The 21,240-nt window shown below is 43.8% G+C and overlaps 1 protein-coding gene across 1 annotated transcript in view; it reads right to left on the bottom strand.

Annotated features, from left to right (window-relative positions):
* wdr62 (WD repeat domain 62) overlaps positions 1-21,229 on the bottom strand; it is a 75,670-nt gene extending 54,441 nt beyond the window's left edge. Inside the window, exons 1-7 of the mRNA XM_055895190.1 lie at positions 20,724-21,229; positions 19,782-19,873; positions 19,326-19,388; positions 17,487-17,544; positions 8,702-8,872; positions 1,725-1,862; positions 1,420-1,602 (exon numbers count right to left, since the gene is read on the bottom strand). Of these exons, the coding sequence (XP_055751165.1) occupies positions 1,420-1,602; positions 1,725-1,862; positions 8,702-8,872; positions 17,487-17,544; positions 19,326-19,388; positions 19,782-19,873; positions 20,724-20,861 (843 nt within the window). The 5' untranslated portion in view covers positions 20,862-21,229. The remainder of the gene's footprint in view (positions 1-1,419; positions 1,603-1,724; positions 1,863-8,701; positions 8,873-17,486; positions 17,545-19,325; positions 19,389-19,781; positions 19,874-20,723) is intronic.
* Between the last annotated feature and the right edge of the window lie 11 nt (positions 21,230-21,240).

The raw sequence follows: 21,240 nt of genomic DNA, 5'->3' as shown, positions 1-21,240 counted from the left end.
TGTAATGGTTTTTAATTGACTGCCATAGCCCCCCCCCCCCCCCACCAAAACAAGTTACCTTTTGGATGTTCGTTTTTTTTCTCTCACATAGTTGGGGTAGCGAGAATTTTCAGATATCAAAATAGGGACAGAGAGAGGGTCAGGGGTTAGGTAGGGTCAGGGGTTAGGTCGGGTCAGGGGTTAGGTCGGGTCGGGGCTTAGGTCGGGTCGGGGCTTAGGTCGGGTCGGGGGTTAGGTCGGGTCGGGGGTTAGGTCGGGTCGGGGGCTAGGTAGGGTCGGGGGCTAGGCAGGGTCGGGGGCTAGGCAGGGTCGGGGCTTAGGTAGGGTCGGGGCTTAGGTAGGGTCGGGGCTTAGGAAGGGTCGGGGGCTTAGGAAGGGTCGGGGCTTAGGTCGGGTCGGGGCTTAGGTAGGGTCGGGGCTTAGGTAGGGTCGGGGGCTAGGCAGGGTCGGGGGCTTAGGTAGGGTCGGGGGCTTAGGTAGGGTCGGGGGCTTAGGTAGGGTCGGGGGCTTAGGTAGGGTCGGGGGCTTAGGTAGGGTCGGGGGCTTAGGTAGGGTCGGGGGCTTAGGTAGGGTCGGGGGCTTAGGTAGGGTCGGGGGCTTAGGTAGGGTCGGGGGCTTAGGTAGGGTCGGGGGCTTAGGTAGGGTCGGGGGCTTAGGTAGGGTCGGGGGCTTAGGTAGGGTCGGGGGTCGGGTAGGGTCGGGGGTCGGGTAGGGTCGGGGGTCGGGTAGGGTCGGGGGTCGGGTAGGGTCGGGGGTCGGGTAGGGTCGGGGGTCGGGTAGGGTCGGGTAGGGTCGGGTAGGGTCGGGGGTCGGGTGTCGGGTAGGGTCGGGGGTCGGGTAGGGTCGGGGGTCGGGTCGGGTCGGGGGTCAGGTCGGGTCGGGGGTCAGGTCGGGTCGGGGGTCAGGTCGGGTCGGGGGTCAGGTCGGGTCGGGGGTCAGGTCGGGTCGGGGGTCAGGTCGGGTCGGGGGTCAGGTCGGGTCGGGGGTCAGGTCGGGTCGGGGGTCAGGTCGGGTCGGGGGTCAGGTCGGGTCGGGGGTCAGGTCGGGTCGGGGGTCAGGTCGGGTCGGGGGTCAGGTCGGGTCGGGGGTCAGGTCGGGTCGGGGGTCAGGTCGGGTCGGGGGTCAGGTCGGGTCGGGGGTCAGGTCGGGTCGGGGGTCAGGTCGGGTCGGGGGTCAGGTCGGGTCGGGGGTTAGGTCGGGTCGGGGGTTAGGTCGGGTCGGGGGTTAGGTCGGGTCGGGGGTTAGGTCGGGTCGGGGGTTAGGTCGGGTCGGGGGTTAGGTCGGGTCGGGGGTTAGGTCGGGTCGGGGGTTAGGTCGGGTCGGGGGTTAGGTAGGGTCGGGGGTTAGGTAGGGTCAGGGGTTAGGTAGGGTCAGGGGTTAGGTAGGGTCAGGGGTTAGGTAGGGTCGGGTCATACTGACCTTGAGGTCCACCCAGGCATCCAACATTCTCCTGCTGTTGAACTGACACAGCAGGCCAGAGGAAGTGATGCAATAGGTGCTGCTGGCCATGTTGCCCCGCCCACACGACAGACCACAGAACATGCTGTTCCTCTGATCCCCTAGCAATCCCGATCGGCCAATCAGAGGCACCGTGCTGTTCACCTGGGGGGGGGGAGCCATAGTAAACATCCAGAATCAAACCCATTACTCAGACGCACTTGTACACATGGATGGAGAACAAACAATACGGCATATAAAATACTTAATAATAACAATGTCCTGACCCGTCTTTCTTTAGAGGCGTCTAGGTACCAGAACTTGACGTGTCGGTTTCCTGCCGTGACGAAGTAGCTGTTGTCTTCGGAGAACGAGACGGACAGAACTCTGCTAGACACTTTGTTGGACGCTATCACCGTCCCCTTCTACAAAAACACACACAGGACAAGAGGGAGAACAAAAATCAGATCTATTTTTCAGTTTCACAGAACTCGGGTTATTCTAAGTAACACGGGGATTTCTGTGGCCTCTAGTGGACGGCCTTTGACCAGACTGCTGTCAGAACAGATTGCAGGATGTTGTTGATGATGTTGTTGTTGATGTTGTTGTTGTGCTGAACAGGATGTTGTTGTTGATGTTGTTGTTGTGCTGAACAGGATGTTGTTGTTGTGCAGAACAGGATGTTGTTGTTGATGTTGTTGTTGTGCAGAACAGGATGTTGTTGTTGTTGTTGTTGTTGTGCAGAACAGGATGTTGTTGTTGTGCAGAACAGGATGTTGTTGTTGTTGTTGTTGTTGTGCAGAACAGGATGTTGTTGTTGATGTCGTTGTTGTGCAGAACAGGATGTTGTTGTTGATGTTGTTGTTGTGCAGAACAGGATGTTGTTGTTGATGTTGTTGTGCAGAACAGGATGTTGTTGTTGTTGATGTTGTTGTTGTGCAGAACAGGATGTTGTTGTTGTTGATGTTGTTGTTGTGCTGAACAGGATGTTGTTGTTGATGTTGTTGTTGTGCAGAACAGGATGTTGTTGATGTTGTTGTTGTGCAGAACAGGATGTTGTTGTTGATGTTGTTGTGCAGAACAGGATGTTGTTGTTGATGTTGTTGTGCAGAACAGGATGTTGTTGTTGATGTTGTTGTGCAGAACAGGATGTTGTTGTTGATGTTGTTGTGCAGAACAGGATGTTGTTGTTGTTGTGCAGAACAGGATGTCGTTGTTGTTGTGCAGAACAGGATGTCGTTGTTGATGTTGTTGTTGTGCAGAACAGGATGTTGTTGATGTTGTTGTTGTGCAGAACAGGATGTTGTTGTTGTTGTGCAGAACAGGATGTCGTTGTTGATGTTGTTGTTGTGCAGAACAGGATGTTGTTGATGTTGTTGTTGTGCAGAACAGGATGTTGTTGATGTTGTTGTTGTGCAGAACAGGATGTTGATGTTGTTGTTGTGCAGAACAGGATGTTGTTGTTGTTGTTGTTGTGCAGAACAGGATGTCGTTGTTGATGTTGTTGTTGTGCAGAACAGGATGTTGTTGTTGTGCTGAACAGGATGTTGTTGTTGATGTTGTTGTTGGGCAGAACAGGATGTTGTTGTTGATGTTGTTGTGCAGAACAGGATGTTGTTGTTGATGTTGTTGTTGTGCAGAACAGGATGTTGTTGTTGATGTTGTTGTTGTGCAGAACAGGATGTTGTTGTTGATGTTGTTGTGCAGAACAGGATGTTGTTGTTGATGTTGTTGTTGTGCTGAACAGGATGTTGTTGTTGTGCTGAACAGGATGTTGTTGTTGTGCTGAACAGGATGTTGTTGTTGATGTTGTTGTTGTGCAGAACAGGATGTTGTTGTTGTTGATGTTGTTGTGCAGAACAGGATGTTGTTGTTGTGCTGAACAGGATGTTGTTGTTGTGCTGAACAGGATGTTGTTGTTGATGTTGTTGTTGTGCAGAACAGGATGTTGTTGTTGATGTTGTTGTTGTGCAGAACAGGATGTTGTTGTTGATGTTGTTGTTGTGCAGAACAGGATGTTGTTGTTGATGTTGTTGTTGTGCAGAACAGGATGTTGTTGTTGTTGTTGTGCAGAACAGGATGTTGTTGTTGATGTTGTGCAGAAGAGGATGTTGTTGTTGTGCTGAACAGGATGTTGTTGTTGATGTTGTTGTTGTGCAGAACAGGATGTTGATGTTGTTGTTGTGCAGAACAGGATGTTGTTGTTGATGTTGTTGTTGTGCAGAACAGGATGTTGTTGTTGATGTTGTGCAGAACAGGATGTTGTTGTTGATGTTGTTGTTGTGCAGAAGAGGATGTTGTTGTTGTGCAGAACAGGATGTTGTTGTTGATGTTGTTGTTGTGCAGAACAGGATGTTGTTGTTGTGCAGAACAGGATGTTGTTGTTGATGTTGTTGTTGTGCAGAACAGGATGTTGTTGTTGATGTTGTTGTTGTGCAGAACAGGATGTTGTTGTTGATGTTGTTGTTGTGCAGAACAGGATGTTGTTGTTGTGCAGAACAGGATGTTGTTGTTGATGTTGTTGTTGTGCAGAACAGGATGTTGTTGTTGTGCAGAACAGGATGTTGTTGTTGATGTTGTTGTTGTGCAGAACAGGATGTTGTTGTTGATGTTGTTGTTGTGCAGAACAGGATGTTGTTGTTGATGTTGTTGTTGTGCAGAACAGGATGTTGTTGTTGATGTTGTTGTTGTGCAGAACAGGATGTTGTTGTTGATGTTGTTGTTGTGCAGAACAGGATGTTGTTGTTGATGTTGTTGTTGTGCAGAACAGGATGTTGTTGTTGATGTTGTTGTTGTGCAGAACAGGATGTTGATGTTGTTGTTGTGCAGAACAGGATGTTGTTGTTGTTGTTGTGCAGAACAGGATGTTGTTGTTGATGTTGTTGTTGTGCAGAACAGGATGTTGTTGTTGATGTTGTTGTTGTGCAGAACAGGATGTTGTTGTTGATGTTGTTGTTGTGCAGAACAGGATGTTGTTGTTGATGTTGTTGTTGTGCAGAACAGGATGTTGTTGTTGATGTTGTTGTTGTGCAGAACAGGATGTTGTTGTTGATGTTGTGCAGAACAGGATGTTGTTGTTGATGTTGTGCAGAACAGGATGTTGTTGTTGTTGTTGTGCAGAACAGGATGTTGTTGTTGATGTTGTTGTTGTGCAGAACAGGATGTTGTTGTTGATGTTGTTGTTGTGCAGAACAGGATGTTGTTGTTGATGTTGTTGTTGTGCAGAACAGGATGTTGTTGTTGATGTTGTTGTTGTGCAGAACAGGATGTTGTTGTTGATGTTGTTGTTGTGCAGAACAGGATGTTGTTGTTGATGTTGTTGTTGTGCAGAACAGGATGTTGTTGTTGATGTTGTTGTGCAGAACAGGATGTTGTTGTTGATGTGCAGAACAGGATGTTGTTGTTGATGTGCAGAACAGGATGTTGTTGTTGTTGTGCAGAACAGGATGTTGTTGTTGTTGTGCAGAACAGGATGTTGTTGTTGATGTTGTTGTTGTGCAGAACAGGATGTTGTTGTTGATGTTGTTGTGCAGAACAGGATGTTGTTGTTGTTGTGCAGAACAGGATGTTGTTGTTGTTGTGCAGAACAGGATGTTGATGTTGTTGTGCAGAACAGGATGTTGTTGTTGATGTTGTTGTGCAGAACAGGATGTTGTTGTTGTTGTGCAGAACAGGATGTTGTTGTTGATGTTGTTGTGCAGAACAGGATGTTGTTGTTGATGTTGTTGTGCAGAACAGGATGTTGTTGTTGATGTTGTTGTGCAGAACAGGATGTTGTTGTTGATGTTGTTGTGCAGAACAGGATGTTGTTGTTGATGTTGTTGTGCAGAACAGGATGTTGTTGTTGATGTTGTTGTGCAGAACAGGATGTTGTTGTTGATGTTGTTGTGCAGAACAGGATGTTGTTGTTGTTGTGCAGAACAGGATGTTGTTGTTGATGTTGTTGTGCAGAACAGGATGTTGTTGTTGATGTTGTGCAGAACAGGATGTTGTTGTTGATGTTGTTGTGCAGAACAGGATGTTGTTGTTGATGTTGTTGTGCAGAACAGGATGTTGTTGTTGTTGTTGTTGTGCAGAACAGGATGTTGTTGTTGTTGTTGTTGTGCAGAACAGGATGTTGTTGTTGATGTTGTTGTTGTGCAGAACAGGATGTTGTTGTTGATGTTGTTGTTGTGCAGAACAGGATGTTGTTGTTGATGTTGTTGTTGTGCAGAACAGGATGTTGTTGTTGATGTTGTTGTTGTGCAAAACAGGATGTTGTTGTTGATGTTGTTGTGCAGAACAGGATGTTGTTGTTGATGTTGTTGTGCAGAACAGGATGTTGTTGTTGATGTTGTTGTGCAGAACAGGATGTTGTTGTTGTTGTTGTTGTTGTGCAGAACAGGATGTTGTTGTTGATGTTGTTGTTGTGCAGAACAGGATGTTGTTGTTGATGTTGTTGTTGTGCAGAACAGGATGTTGTTGTTGATGTTGTTGTTGTGCAGAACAGGATGTTGTTGTTGATGTTGTTGTTGTGCAGAACAGGATGTTGTTGTTGTTGTTGTGCAGAACAGGATGTTGTTGTTGATGTTGTTGTTGTGCAGAACAGGATGTTGTTGTTGATGTTGTTGTTGTGCAGAACAGGATGTTGTTGTTGTTGTTGTGCAGAACAGGATGTTGTTGTTGTTGTTGTTGTTGTGCAGAACAGGATGTTGTTGTTGATGTTGTTGTTGTGCAGAACAGGATGTTGTTGTTGATGTTGTTGTGCAGAACAGGATGTTGTTGTTGATGTTGTTGTGCAGAACAGGATGTTGTTGTTGTTGTTGTTGTGCAGAACAGGATGTTGTTGTTGATGTTGTTGTGCAGAACAGGATGTTGTTGTTGTTGTGCAGAACAGGATGTTGTTGTTGATGTTGTTGTGCAGAACAGGATGTTGTTGTTGATGTTGTTGTGCAGAACAGGATGTTGTTGTTGATGTTGTTGTGCAGAACAGGATGTTGTTGTTGATGTTGTTGTTGTGCAGAACAGGATGTTGTTGTTGATGTTGTTGTTGTGCAGAACAGGATGTTGTTGATGATGTTGTTGTTGTGCAGAACAGGATGTTGTTGTTGATGTTGTTGTGCAGAACAGGATGTTGTTGATGATGTTGTTGTTGTGCAGAACAGGATGTTGTTGTTGATGTTGTTGTGCAGAACAGGATGTTGTTGTTGATGTTGTTGTGCAGAACAGGATGTTGTTGTTGATGTTGTTGTGCAGAACAGGATGTTGTTGTTGTTGTTGTTGTGCAGAACAGGATGTTGTTGTTGATGTTGTTGTTGTGCAGAACAGGATGTTGTTGTTGATGTTGTTGTTGTGCAGAACAGGATGTTGTTGTTGATGTTGTTGTTGTGCAGAACAGGATGTTGTTGTTGATGTTGTTGTTGTGCAGAACAGGATGTTGTTGTTGTTGTGCAGAACAGGATGTTGTTGTTGTTGTGCAGAACAGGATGTTGTTGTTGATGTTGTTGTTGTGCAGAACAGGATGTTGTTGTTGATGTTGTTGTGCAGAACAGGATGTTGTTGTTGATGTTGTTGTGCAGAACAGGATGTTGTTGTTGTTGTTGTTGTGCAGAACAGGATGTTGTTGTTGATGTTGTTGTGCAGAACAGGATGTTGTTGTTGTTGTGCAGAACAGGATGTTGTTGTTGTTGTTGTTGTGCAGAACAGGATGTTGTTGTTGTTGTTGTTGTGCAGAACAGGATGTTGTTGTTGTTGTTGTTGTGCAGAACAGGATGTTGTTGTTGTTGTTGTTGTGCAGAACAGGATGTTGTTGTTGATGTTGTTGTTGTGCAGAACAGGATGTTGTTGTTGATGTTGTTGTGCAGAACAGGATGTTGTTGTTGATGTTGTTGTTGTGCAGAACAGGATGTTGTTGTTGATGTTGTTGTTGTGCAGAACAGGATGTTGTTGATGATGTTGTTGTTGTGCAGAACAGGATGTTGTTGTTGTTGATGTTGTTGTTGTGCAGAACAGGATGTTGTTGTTGTTGATGTTGTTGTTGTGCAGAACAGGATGTTGTTGTTGTTGATGTTGTTGTTGTGCAGAACAGGATGTTGTTGTTGATGTTGTTGTTGTGCAGAACAGGATGTTGTTGTTGATGTTGTTGTTGTGCAGAACAGGATGTTGTTGATGATGTTGTTGTTGTTGTGCAGAACAGGATGTTGTTGTTGATGTTGTTGTTGTGCAGAACAGGATGTTGTTGTTGATGTTGTTGTTGTGCAGAACAGGATGTTGTTGATGTTGTTGTTGTGCAGAACAGGATGTTGTTGTTGATGTTGTTGTGCAGAACAGGATGTTGTTGTTGATGTTGTTGTGCAGAACAGGATGTTGTTGATGTTGTTGTTGTGCAGAACAGGATGTTGTTGTTGATGTTGTTGTTGTGCAGAACAGGATGTTGTTGTTGATGTTGTTGTTGTGCAGAACAGGATGTTGTTGTTGATGTTGTTGTTGTGCAGAACAGGATGTTGTTGTTGATGTTGTTGTTGTGCAGAACAGGATGTTGTTGTTGATGTTGTTGTGCAGAACAGGATGTTGTTGTTGATGTTGTTGTGCAGAACAGGATGTTGTTGTTGTTGTGCAGAACAGGATGTTGTTGTTGATGTTGTTGTTGTGCAGAACAGGATGTTGTTGTTGATGTTGTTGTTGTGCAGAACAGGATGTTGTTGTTGATGTTGTTGTGCAGAACAGGATGTTGTTGTTGATGTGCAGAACAGGATGTTGTTGTTGATGTGCAGAACAGGATGTTGTTGTTGATGTTGTTGTTGTGCAGAACAGGATGTTGTTGTTGATGTTGTTGTTGTGCAGAACAGGATGTTGTTGTTGATGTTGTTGTGCAGAACAGGATGTTGTTGTTGATGTGCAGAACAGGATGTTGTTGTTGATGTGCAGAACAGGATGTTGTTGTTGATGTTGTTGTTGTGCAGAACAGGTTGTTGTGCAGAACATTTGGACTAACATTACTCAGTCTGGACACCCTTCAACAAGTTAGCAGACAGATAAAATGACGGGACATAAAAGTACAGGCTCTGGGATTCCCTGCCCCTTCCCAAGAAGCACAGCCATGACCTCTAACCCCAGTACTATCCAGCCAGCAGAGTAGACATCCTGGGAATCCAAATTTCAGCGGTTGCCCGGTGCAATGGAACCAATGTATTGGATAGGAAAAGTGCAACTCTACACCTCTGGCACTTAACAGGCTCAAGTCTCTGAAAGAAAAAAACAAACAGACCCAGGTCTTTGAACTTACCCTCCACTCCCAGACGCTGACGGTCATATCGTGCTGGTAGCCTACTGACACGATGTAGCTGCTGTTGGTTGAGAAGGCCACACAGGCCACCCCGTACTTATGGCACTGTACCTCTGCCACCTGGGCCTGCTCGACCACGTCCCAAACCCGCACACAGGGCATGTGACCACTCTGCAGAAACAGGAACATCCAGTCAATGATTGGAGTAGAAACAAAGGGAGAAGGGGGGGGGGGGTGTGGGGATGCCATGGCTGTTGCCATGGTGAAGCTGAATGCCATGGCAGTTGGGCAGTTGGGCGGTTGGGCTAGCAGTTTGAGTTGAAACCAGAGCATTCGAGAAACTGTTGAGTCAGCGCTAGGGAAACAATTAACCTCCAAAATAAGAAATGGTAAAGTTATGTCAACATTGGGTGTTAAAAGCAAGAGTTTGCTGGTTCAAATCCCAGAGCCGACTAGAGTGAAAAACCTGTCGATGTGCCCTTGAGCAAGGCACTTAAACCATAATTGCTCCTGTAAGTTGCTCTGGATAAGAGCGTCTACTAAATTATATACATATTCAAATTCAAATGGTTTGTCAATGAACGGGGGAGAAATGTAAAGCAGATCAGAGATGTTTAGAGCTTGGAGTGGATTACACGAGCAGGTCCTTACCCACACTAGGAGGTGAGGCGCTGACTAATCATAGCTCACCAAGGAGCTGTACATCTTTGTTGCAAAAAACAAACTAAAAATACATTTTTACTTCTTCAGGACTGAGGAACAAGCCGGGACATGACACATAGCTGCCTCAGATAATTATATGCTTCCTTAAAAAAAAAGAGAGGTGCAATACGCAAAAAAAACACCCGTATTTTCCTGGTTACTAAAACTCTACGCTTAAGGGAAGCACATAGATCAGAATCTGATCGGGTCGCCTAAAATATTACAATGCAGCATTAAGAACTCATTAATATAGTTCCTTTAAAAAGGACAATTCCGCCACTTTAAAACAAGTTCTTACGCTTTTAGTATACAATTATTTTTTTTAAACAGCTGCTCTTTCCATGACAGACTGACCAGGTGAACACCTGTGAAATGATCCCTTCTCCACTTCGGTCAGTGTCGATGACGTAGAGGAGACAGGTTAAAGAACGGATTTTCTAAAAGACTTAAAACAATTGAGATATGGATTGTGTAGGTGTGCCATTCAGAGGCGGCAGGGTAGCCTAGTGGTTAGAGCGTTTGGACTAGTAACCGAAAGGTTGCAAGATCGAAACCCCGAGCTGACAAGGTAAAAATCTGTCGTTCTGCCCCTGAACAAGGCAGTTAACCCACTGTTCCCCGGTAGGCCGTCATTGAAAATAAGGATTTGTTCTTAACTGACTAGTTAAATAAAGGTTTTAAAAAATAAAGAGGGTGAATGGGCAAAACAAATTATAGTAGATGCCAGGCGCACCGGTTCAAGAGTGTCAAGAACTGCAACGCTGCTGGGGTTTTCCACGCGTAACAGTTTCCTGTGTGTATCAAGACTGGTCCATCACCCAAAGGACATCCAGCCAACTTGACACAACTGTGGAAAGCGTTGAAAGAGTCAGAAGAGTTGAAAATATGATGGAAACACACCTAACATTAGATTTTTTTTATTCTGAACATTAAAACATAAGCCAAAAAGTACAGTTAGCTACGGTAACTATCTGCAACAAGTCCGTTTGGTGCAAATACACCAATGGTGGGAACATTTGCATATTTATTTATTTTTTGGCATAAAAATCTGTCACCAATTGGATGGAAGCCTTAAGTACTGTCACCAATCAACTGCAACTACACTCAAAAAATAACTATAATTTAGATGCTAACTAGCTACGCTAACCATAACACGGTTACTGTGTGTAGTTAGCATGCTAGATCGAGAGCTAATGTTACGTCTCAAATAATAGTGTTTGCAACAATAAAATAAAAAAATTGGCGCTAACATTTAGCAATGCTAGCTAGCTAAGTAACTAAACCGCCTGCATCTGAAAATTAAGTGTTTCCAATGATAAGACAAATACAGCCTCAGCGACTGTCGCAAGCAACTATCCAACACTGGAGGCTTATTAGAACTAAGAAAAAGTAAGACGTTTACAAGTTATTCAATACGAAAATACAGGCTATTTGGAAAAGACACAAAGGCTGTGTCAGAATATAAACGTCAGTCGGTACACACTCTTTTTCTAAAACACTTTGACAAAGTGACTTTTTCATAGCAGGTTAGGAGAAAATGTTTCGCTAACCGGAACCGTAATTATTATTTTTATTAACCTTAGTCTCCTAACCTGCTAAGTTAATTATCCTTAACCTGCTGCGTAAGTTCTCCTAACTTGCTACGAAAAACTCACTACGGTATCGAAGTGGCATGAAAATAGTTATTCTCAAGTCGGTCAGTGATGGCGAGAGTGGTTTTGCTGAATGGAATCATGGGAGTTTGAGCTTTGAACAGAAAAAAATATTGGAGTAAGCTGATAAATATCATTCTAAAAAGGTTTTGAAGCATCTATTTAAAATAATTTCCCAATGTTATTAGACAAAGACAACCAGAACATATACAGTGAATTCAGTAAGCATTCATACCCCTTGACCTTTTTACACATTTCGTTACGTTAAAGCCGTATTCTGAAATTGATTCAATTGTTTTTACCCGTTCACCAATCTACACACAATATACCATAATGACAAAGGCAAAAAAAATAAAATGAAATTTTGCTAACATATCAAAAAAAATAAAAAAGGACATTAACATAAGTATTCTGACCCTTTACTCAGTGACCATCGAGTTTCTTGGTCACCTCCCTGACCAAGGCGATTGCTCAGTTTGGCCGGGCGGCCATCTCTAGGAAGAGTCTTGGTGGTTCCAAACTTCTTTTTAAAAAAGCCTCCCGAGTGGCACAGCGGTCTTAGGCACTGTATCTCAGTGCTAGAGGCGTCACTACTATAAGGTTTCTCTTCTGCATTTTCCCCTCGCAAGATTACTGTTAGTACATCATGTTTTAAATTAGAACACTGTAATTATGCTTTTGTGCTGTTTTGTTTAAAAAAAACTAAAAACACTTGAAATAACTCAATTAAATAGTAGCTTTGCTTAACCTAGCCATAGCTCAAAATGACAGTAACAGGGGTAGAACTCCAACCGGTACTCTGTGCCAAGTCTGCCATTTTAACCCACTAGAGAGGAGGCAAGAGTGGGGTCTTCTGTTGGGTGTAAGCATGCTTGAATAAAACAACCTAGTTTCCACACAATAAAGTCAATTTGTAAAGCAAAGACTGGTTCGATTCCGGTCTGTATCACAACCGGCAGTGATTGGGAGTCCCACAGGGCGGCGCACATTTGACCCAGCGTCGTCCGGCTTAGGGTTTGACCGGGTTAGGCCGTCATTGTAAATAAGAAATTGTTCTTAACTGACTTGTTTAAGTTACAAAAAAAAGGTTTGATTAAAAAGATGTAAGAAATTTTAAAAAAATGTAAGAAATAAAAAGAATAATGGAGACCACTGTGTTCTTGGAACTTCAATGCTGCAGAAATGTTTTGCTACCCTTCCCCAGATCTGTGCCTCGACACAATCCTGTCTTGGAGCTATACGGACAATTCCTACCACCTCATGGCTTGGTTTTTGCTCTGAAATGCACTGTCAACTGCCTTTCCAAATCATGTCCAATCAATTGAATTTACCACAGGTAGACTCCAATCAAGTTGTAGAAACATCTCAAGGATGATCAATGGAAACAGGATGCATCTGAGATCAATTTAGATTCTCATTGAAAAGGGTCTGAATACTTATGTAAATAAGGTATGTTTAAAAAAAAATTATAAATTCAAATATATATATATATTTTTAAACTGTTTCACTGTCATTATAGGGTATTGTGAGTAGACTATTATTTATTTATTCCATTTTAGAATAAGGCCGTAACGTAACAGAATGTGGAAAAAGTTCAAGGGGTCTGAATACTTTCTGAATGCACTGTATAGCAGGGAGTTACAATATGAACAGAAAATTAGACAGGTTATATAGAGAGCTGAAAATACCTGTTCATTTTTTTTGTATTAAATCATCACAGGGATCCTACTGGAAAATGTCACAGAGAAGCAGTCTCCCCAGTTTAGCTCACCACTAAACAGTCAATAGACATGAAATTACACTAAATCTGTGTAGGACGTCATTAAATATTTCATAACAAAAATGTTAAAACCATCGCAGATATTAACAGGGTTCCTTTAAGAACCGTCCCAGATATTAACAGGGTTCCTTTAAGAACCGTCCCAGATATTAACAGTGTTCCTTTAAGAACCGTCCCAGATATTAACAGGGTTCCTTTAAGAACCGTCCCAGATCGATAGGGTTCCTTTATTAAGAACCGTCCCAGATATCGACAGGGTTCCTTTAAGAACCGTCCCAGATATTAACAGGGTTCCTTTAAGAACCGTCCCAGATATTAATAGGGTTCCTTTAAGAACCGTCCCAGATATTAACAGGGTTCCTTTAAGAACCGTCCCAGATATTAACAGGGTTCCTTTAAGAACCGTCCCAGATATTAACAGGGTTCCTTTAAGAACCGTCCCAGATATTAACAGGGTTCCTTTAAGAACCGTCCCAGATATTAACAGTGTTCCTTTAAGAACCGTCCCAGATCGATAGGGTTCCTTTATTAAGAACCGTCCCAGATATCGACAGGGTTCCTTTAAGAACCGTCCCAGATATTAACAGGGTTCCTTTAAGAACCGTCCCAGATATTAACAGGGTTCCTTTAAGAACCGTCCCAGATATTAACAGTGTTCCTTTAAGAACCGTCCCAGATATTAACAGGGTTCCTTTAAGAACCGTCCCAGATCGATAGGGTTCCTTTATTAAGAACCGTCCCAGATATCGACAGGGTTCCTTTAAGAACCGTCCCAGATATTAACAGGGTTCCTTTAAGAACCGTCCCAGATATTAATAGGGTTCCTTTAAGAACCGTCCCAGATATTAACAGGGTTCCTTTAAGAACCGTCCCAGATATTAACAGGGTTCCTTTAAGAACCGTCCCAGATATTAACAGGGTTCCTTTAAGAACCGTCCCAGATATTAACAGGGTTCCTTTAAGAACCGTCCCAGATATTAACAGTGTTCCTTTAAGAACCGTCCCAGATCGATAGGGTTCCTTTATTAAGAACCGTCCCAGATATCGACAGGGTTCCTTTAAGAACCGTCCCAGATATTAACAGGGTTCCTTTAAGAACCGTCCCAGATATTAACAGGGTTCCTTTAAGAACCGTCCCAGATATTGACAGGGTTCCTTTAAGAACCGTCCCAGATATTAACAGGGTTCCTTTAAGAACCGTCCCAGATCGACAGGGTTCCTTTATTAAGAACCGTCCCAGATATCGACAGGGTTCCTTTAAGAACCGTCCCAGATATCGACAGGGTTCCTTTAAGAACCGTCCCAGATATCAACAGGGTTCCTTTAAGAACCGTCCCAGATATTGACAGGGTTCCTTTAAGAACCGTCCCAGATATTGACAGGGTTCCGTTAAGAACCGTCCCAGATATTGACAGGGTTCCGTTAAGAACCGTCCCAGATATTGACAGGGTTCCTTTATTAAGAACCGTCCCAGATATTGACAGGGTTCCTTTATTAAGAACCGTCCCAGATATTGACAGGGTTCCTTTAAGAACCGCCCCAGATATTGACAGGGTTCCTTTATTAAGAACCGTCCCAGATATTAACAGGGTTCCTTTATTAAGAACCGTCCCAGATATTGACAGGGTTCCTTTATTAAGAACCGTCCCAGATATTAACAGGGTTCCTTTATTAAGAACCGTCCCAGATATTAACAGGGTTCCTTTAAGAACCGTCCCAGATATTGACAGGGTTCCTTTAAGAACCGTCCCAGATATTGACAGGGTTCCTTTAAGAACCGTCCCAGATATTAACAGGGTTTCTTTATTAAGAACCGTCCCAGATATTGACAGGGTTCCTTTAAGAACCGTCCCAGATATTGACAGGGTTCCTTTATTAAGAACCGTCCCAGATATTGACAGGGTTCCTTTATTAAGAACCGTCCCAGATATTGACAGGGTTCCTTTATTAAGAACCGTCCCAGATATTGACAGGGTTCCTTTATTAAGAACCGTCCCAGATATTAACAGGGTTCCTTTATTAAGAACCGCCCCAGATATTGACAGGGTTCCTTTATTAAGAACCGTCCCAGATATTGACAGGGTTCCTTTATTAAGAACCGTCCCAGATATTGACAGGGTTCCTTTATTAAGAACCGTCCCAGATATTGACAGGGTTCCTTTATTAAGAACCGTCCCAGATATTGACAGGGTTCCTTTATTAAGAACCGTCCCAGATATTGACAGGGTTCCTTTATTAAGAACCGTCCCAGATATTGACAGGGTTCCTTTATTAAGAACCGTCCCAGATATTGACAGGGTTCCTTTATTAAGAACCGTCCCAGATATCAACAGGGTTCCTTTAAGAACCGTCCCAGATATCGACAGGGTTCCGTTAAGAACCGTCCTAGATATTGACAGGGTTCCTTTATTAAGAACCGTCCCAGATATTGACAGGGTTCCTTTATTAAGAACCGTCCCAGATATTGACAGGTTTCCGTTAAGAACCGTCCCAGATATTGACAGGGTTCCGTTAAGAACCGTCCCAGATATTAACAGGGTTCCTTTAAGAACCGTCCCAGATATTAACAGGGTTCCTTTAAGAACCGTCCCAGATATTAACAGGGTTCCTTTATTAAGAACCGTCCCAGATATTGACAGGGTTCCTTTATTAAGAACCGTCCCATATATTGACAGGGTTCCTTTAAGAACCGTCCCAGATATTAACAGGGTTCCTTTAAGAACCGTCCCAGATATTAACAGGGTTCCTTTAAGAACCGTCCCAGATATTAACAGGGTTCCTTTAAGAACCGTCCCAGATATTAACAGGGTTCCTTTATTAAGAACCGTCCCAGATATTGACAGGGTTCCTTTATTAAGAACCGTCCCAGATATTGACAGGGTTCCTTTATTAAGAACCGTCCCAGATATTAACAGGGTTCCTTTAAGAACCGTCCCAGATATTGACAGGGTTCCTTTATTAAGAACCGTCCCAGATATTGACAGGGTTCCTTTATTAAGAACCGTCCCAGATATTAACAGGGTTCCTTTAAGAACCGTCCCAGATATTAACAGGGTTCCTTTAAGAACCGTCCCAGATATTAACAGGGTTCCTTTAAGAACCGTCCCAGATATTAACAGGGTTCCTTTAAGAACCGTCCCAGATATTAACAGGGTTCCTTTAAGAACCGTCCCAGATATCAACAGGGTTCCTTTATTAAGAACCGTCCCAGATATTAACAGGGTTCACCTAAGAACCGTCCCAGATATTGACAGGGTTCCTTTATTAATAACCGTCCCAGATATTGACAGGGTTCCTTTATTAAGAACCGTCCCAGATATTGACAGGGTTCCTTTATTAAGAACCGTCCCAGATATTAACAGGGTTCCTTTAAGAACCGTCCCAGATATTGACAGGGTTCCTTTATTAAGAACCGTCCCAGATATTAACAGGGTTCCTTTATTAAGAACCGTCCCAGATATTAACAGGGTTCCTTTATTAAGAACCGTCCCAGATATTAACAGGGTTCCTTTATTAAGAACCGTCCCAGATATTAAGAGGGTTCCTTTATTAAGAACCGTCCCAGATATTGACAGGGTTCCTTTATTAAGAACCGTCCCAGATATTAACAGGGTTCCTTTAAGAACCGTCCCAGATATTAACAGGGTTCCTTTAAGAACCGTCCCAGATATTGACAGGGTTCCTTTATTAAGAACCGTCCCAGATATTAACAGGGTTCCTTTATTAAGAACCGTCCCAGATATTAACAGGGTTCCTTTAAGAACCGTCCCAGATATTAACAGGGTTCCTTTAAGAACCGTCCCAGATATTAACAGGGTTCCTTTAAGAACCGTCCCAGATATCGACAGGGTTCCTTTATTAAGAACCGTCCCAGATATTAACAGGGTTCACCTAAGAACCGTCCCAGATATTGACAGGGTTCCTTTATTAAGAACCGTCCCAGATATTGACAGGGTTCCTTTATTAAGAACCGTCCCAGATATTGACAGGGTTCCTTTATTAAGAACCGTCCCAGATATTAACAGGGTTCCTTTAAGAACCGTCCCAGATATTGACAGGGTTCCTTTATTAAGAACCGTCCCAGATATTAACAGGGTTCCTTTATTAAGAACCGTCCCAGATATTAAGAGGGTTCCTTTAAGAACCGTCCCAGATATTAAGAGGGTTCCTTTAAGAACCGTCCCAGATATCGACAGGGTTCCTTTATTAAGAACCGTCCCAGATATTAACAGGGTTCCTTTAAGACTCATCCCAGATATTGACAGGGTTCCTTTAAGAACCGTGGAAGAAGCCTGCTGATCATAACAGATTGTAAAACAACTGTAGGCTACACTCCCTGTCACCACGGCAACAGTACAGTCAACTCGAGAGCAGCCAACCATAGACCACTGAGGGCAAGACAGGAGGCTTGTATATCACTTAGTGTGACAACAAGTAGAATTTACAGCATGACCAGGTCTCTAGCAGCACAACAGCTTTTATATAACCATCAAACAACTAGTACACACACACACACACACACACACACACACACACACACACACACACACACACGTCTGTCGTCTCACTGACTATTATACAAATACAGCAAAGTGCATATACACACCAACCAACATCTTTTGCTTCTTCCGGAACATTTCCAAACACTTACCTCACCAGTGACCAAATACTTTCCATCCTGAGAGAAGGCCAAGGCAGTGATGGTTTTTCTGGGAAACACAAACAGACAAGCGAATTAATGAGAGAGCAGAGGGCTGAGGCAGAGGAGAAAGCTGAGGCTGGGCTCACATTAGGGAGAACATTTTACTCAGCAGCAATCTGAAAGGGGATTTAAAAACTCAAGTTTAAAGGTTCAGACATTTTAACTCTGGGAGTTTCCCCTTGACATATGCATGTAAGCTTCGCACTTTAACTGTTTTATGACCTCCTAGAGAAAAGTGAAAGTACTGTTAGCCTGAACCCTTTAATGTAACTTAGCTATAAAATGTGACATTTTAACTTCATTACTGCCACTCCACATACACTGTTGAAACATAACATCAACAACAGAATGCAGCATGTTCTAGTCTGCGGAAGGGTAACAGTGAGACTGTACCGTCCAACAACGTGTAGACCAGTATGGATCCACATATCGGTATTGTTTTTTTTTACAAAACCGTCATTAACAATATTTTTTATTAAACTAGGCAAGTCAGTTAAGAACAAGTTCTTATTTACAATGAGGAGGCCTACCAGGGAATGGTGGGTTAACGGCCTTGTTCAGGGGGCAGAACGACAGATTTGTACGTTGTCAGCTCGGGGATTCGATCTAGCAACCTTTCGGTTACTGGTCCGGCGCTCTAACCACCAGGCTACCCGCCTCCTCTAACCACCAGGCTACCCGCCTCCTCTAACCACCAGGCTACCCGCCTCCTCTAACCACCAGGCTACCCGCCTCCTCTAACCACCAGGCTACCCGCCTCCTCTAACCACCAGGCTACCCGCCTCCTCTAACCACCAGGCTACCCGCCTCCTCTAACCACCAGGCTACCCGCCTCCTCTAACCACCAGGCTACCCGCCTCCTCTAACCACCAGGCTACCCGCCTCCTCTAACCACCAGGCTACCCGCCTCCTCTAACCACCAGGCTACCCGCCTCCTCTAACCACCAGGCTACCCGCCTCCTCTAACCACCAGGCTACCCGCCTCCTCTAACCACCAGGCTACCCGCCTCCTCTAACCACCAGGCTACCCGCCTCCTCTAACCACCAGGCTACCCGCCTCCTCTAACCACCAGGCTACCCGCCTCCTCTAACCACCAGGCTACCCGCCTCCTCTAACCACCAGGCTACCCGCCTCCTCTAAACCACCAGCCTACCCGCCTCCTCTAACCACCAGGCTACCCGCCTCCTCTAAACCACCAGCCTACCCGCCTCCTCTAAACCACCAGCCTACCCGCCTCCTCTAAACCACCAGCCTACCCGCCTCCTCTAAACCACCAGCCTACCCGCCTCCTCTAACCACTAGGCTACCCTGCCGCCCCCAGGCCCACTCTAATAATTGTTAGTGCTAAATGAAATGACAAGTTCTACAAATTGGACTACTTCACTGTCAGTTTTATCCAAGTTTGGTTGAGAATACAACCATAAGAATATAATTAATGTGATGCCATTCTACAGTCAAGCACAAATTATATAAAACCATACTGAATAACTTTTACTATTCAGAAACATTAAAAAAACAATTTAGAAAAATATCGCCCAGCCCCATAATGTACTACACATTATATCTGTCTACCAAGTCTGTCTGGAGTCACCATGAAGAGACAGAGCAATCCCCTCCTGAGGACAGACGACTCGATCAATGTGATGGATTGTGGAAGTTGCAGATGTGTGCGCACTACTAAACAGGGCGAGGACATATCTAATGTGTACTTATCGGGAATTGACTAAATATGACTTCACCCTAGAAGAGAATGAAAACAATAACAAAAACACAAGTAAATATTTCACCTTGAAGTGTTGAGGATGTGGGTCTGTTTGTTCTTCTTTGGGTGTAGGATCACAACAACACACCTGGAATACAAAACAAACTGCATCAGATGACTAGCTACTATAACTTTAGTATTTACATAATGAAGCCTATTCAACAGATACCTTCTTGGAAGTGGTAGTTAGTAACAGGTTAGTTAGAGGCCAGTCTTGCAGGTTAGGGTTAGAGACCCACTCCAGCCTCCCTAGAACCTTATTTAACACCTGATTTACTTAACAAATGGCACATCTCAATAGGTGGTCCAGGAGTCCTCTGACATGGCACAAGTGTGAGGGGGGGGGGGGATTTTGTGACATTTTGTTCCCACAAACAACGGGTGAGGCCGATGACATCAGAGAACACCATCAGACCAACTCTTTGAATTGACACCACTTGAATTTTGCAATTGAAGCCTGTGACAGATTAGTAAGTCTTACCCTGCAGGGTAGGCCACCAGGCCAGTGTTGGGGTCACAGGCCAGTCCACTGCTGTTAGAGGTGGTGATGCCCAGGACTCGCTCCAGAACCACCTGGCACACAAATAGGCAACACTCACTGACATGATGCACAATACAAGCCCACTCTAATAATGGACTAGCTACATCACTGTATATAAAGTACCATCCAGTATGCATATGTCTCATGCATATATTTTATATTGTGTGTATGCTTCAGGTGACAGAAATCTGGAGGCACTATGAGCTCTGAAAAGTTGATGTAATTCTACTTTCCTGTGGATATATTGTCTCAAATTCCTACTGACAAAAATGACCAACCAGAACCTACAACCGGTAAAATATTTTAAAATATAAATTTATTCAACTTTCTGGCTTGTAGAGGTCGTGAGAAAACTGTCGTGATTCAAACGCCAATTTCTGCCGGACGTAGAATTCAAAGAAATTCAACGTCGGGTTTCCAGGTCAAATAGATTGGTATTCGGTTAACGACTTGACTGTACAGGTTTTAGCAGCACGTTTTTTCCCAGTTGGAAGGTGGTATCCGTAATTGGCAAACGGTTCTGATGGAAAGGGTAGAACCGTCTATCTACTACGGATACCTTCCAACTCGGGAAACCGTTCTGAATCGCCGAGCAGTTCCCAATAAAAAGTGTTCAATCCAATTGTTTGAAAAAGTCTAATAATTGGCGGCCCTATATAGTACTAACATATGGGCTGCTTCTTTACAGTTACTAGCTAACGTTAATGTTACACGATAGTTTCTTCGCTAACTCCTCCTAGCTGACAACAATCATCTGACTAAGTTAGTTGCATGTTTGGCATGCGAAGAAGCAAGAAAATCTAGTTACAAGAGGCACTAACGTTACAGAACAGAAGTTAGCTAGCCCATTTAGCTACCTAGAAGACATGACAATAAACATACCCTGTTGTGAGTGGTACGCCTTTGACTTTGTTGTCGACTTTTCCGTCGCATGTTTGCGGCTGCAGGGACAGCATTCACATTGCTAACTCTTTTTGTAACCCTGGAGGTAAATGAATTTAGCCCCGCTCCATCCGCCATAGTCACAGAAATTATTCAATATTTAGCCAAGACGCTGGCTACTTCACTGGCAGATAAATCTCAAATGATGATCCCGTTCGTGACTAACATTAGCCTAAGTTGCTAGCCAGTTTTAGATTCTCATCGGCACAGCAACCAACAAAAAATATTTTTGTGTTGACAATGTTACATTAACGTCAGTCTTGGTCTGACAGTAATATTCGCAGATATTATTCCAATACGTTAAAAAAAAAATCTGATAAAAATAGCTAGCATCAAGTGGTTAAAAGGGTCGATGTCTTCCTTCTAACTTCCTCTGTTTAGAAACACTTCGGAAAAGTACGGCAAGTCAAGAGCGATGAAAACTGAAACTTTTTTTTTTTTTTACTTCAACGTCCTT

The sequence above is a fragment of the Salvelinus fontinalis genome, chromosome 33 (genome assembly GCF_029448725.1).
Source record: "Salvelinus fontinalis isolate EN_2023a chromosome 33, ASM2944872v1, whole genome shotgun sequence".
NCBI lineage: Eukaryota > Metazoa > Chordata > Actinopteri > Salmoniformes > Salmonidae > Salvelinus > Salvelinus fontinalis.
This window is presented reverse-complemented; position numbering and strand designations above follow the sequence as displayed.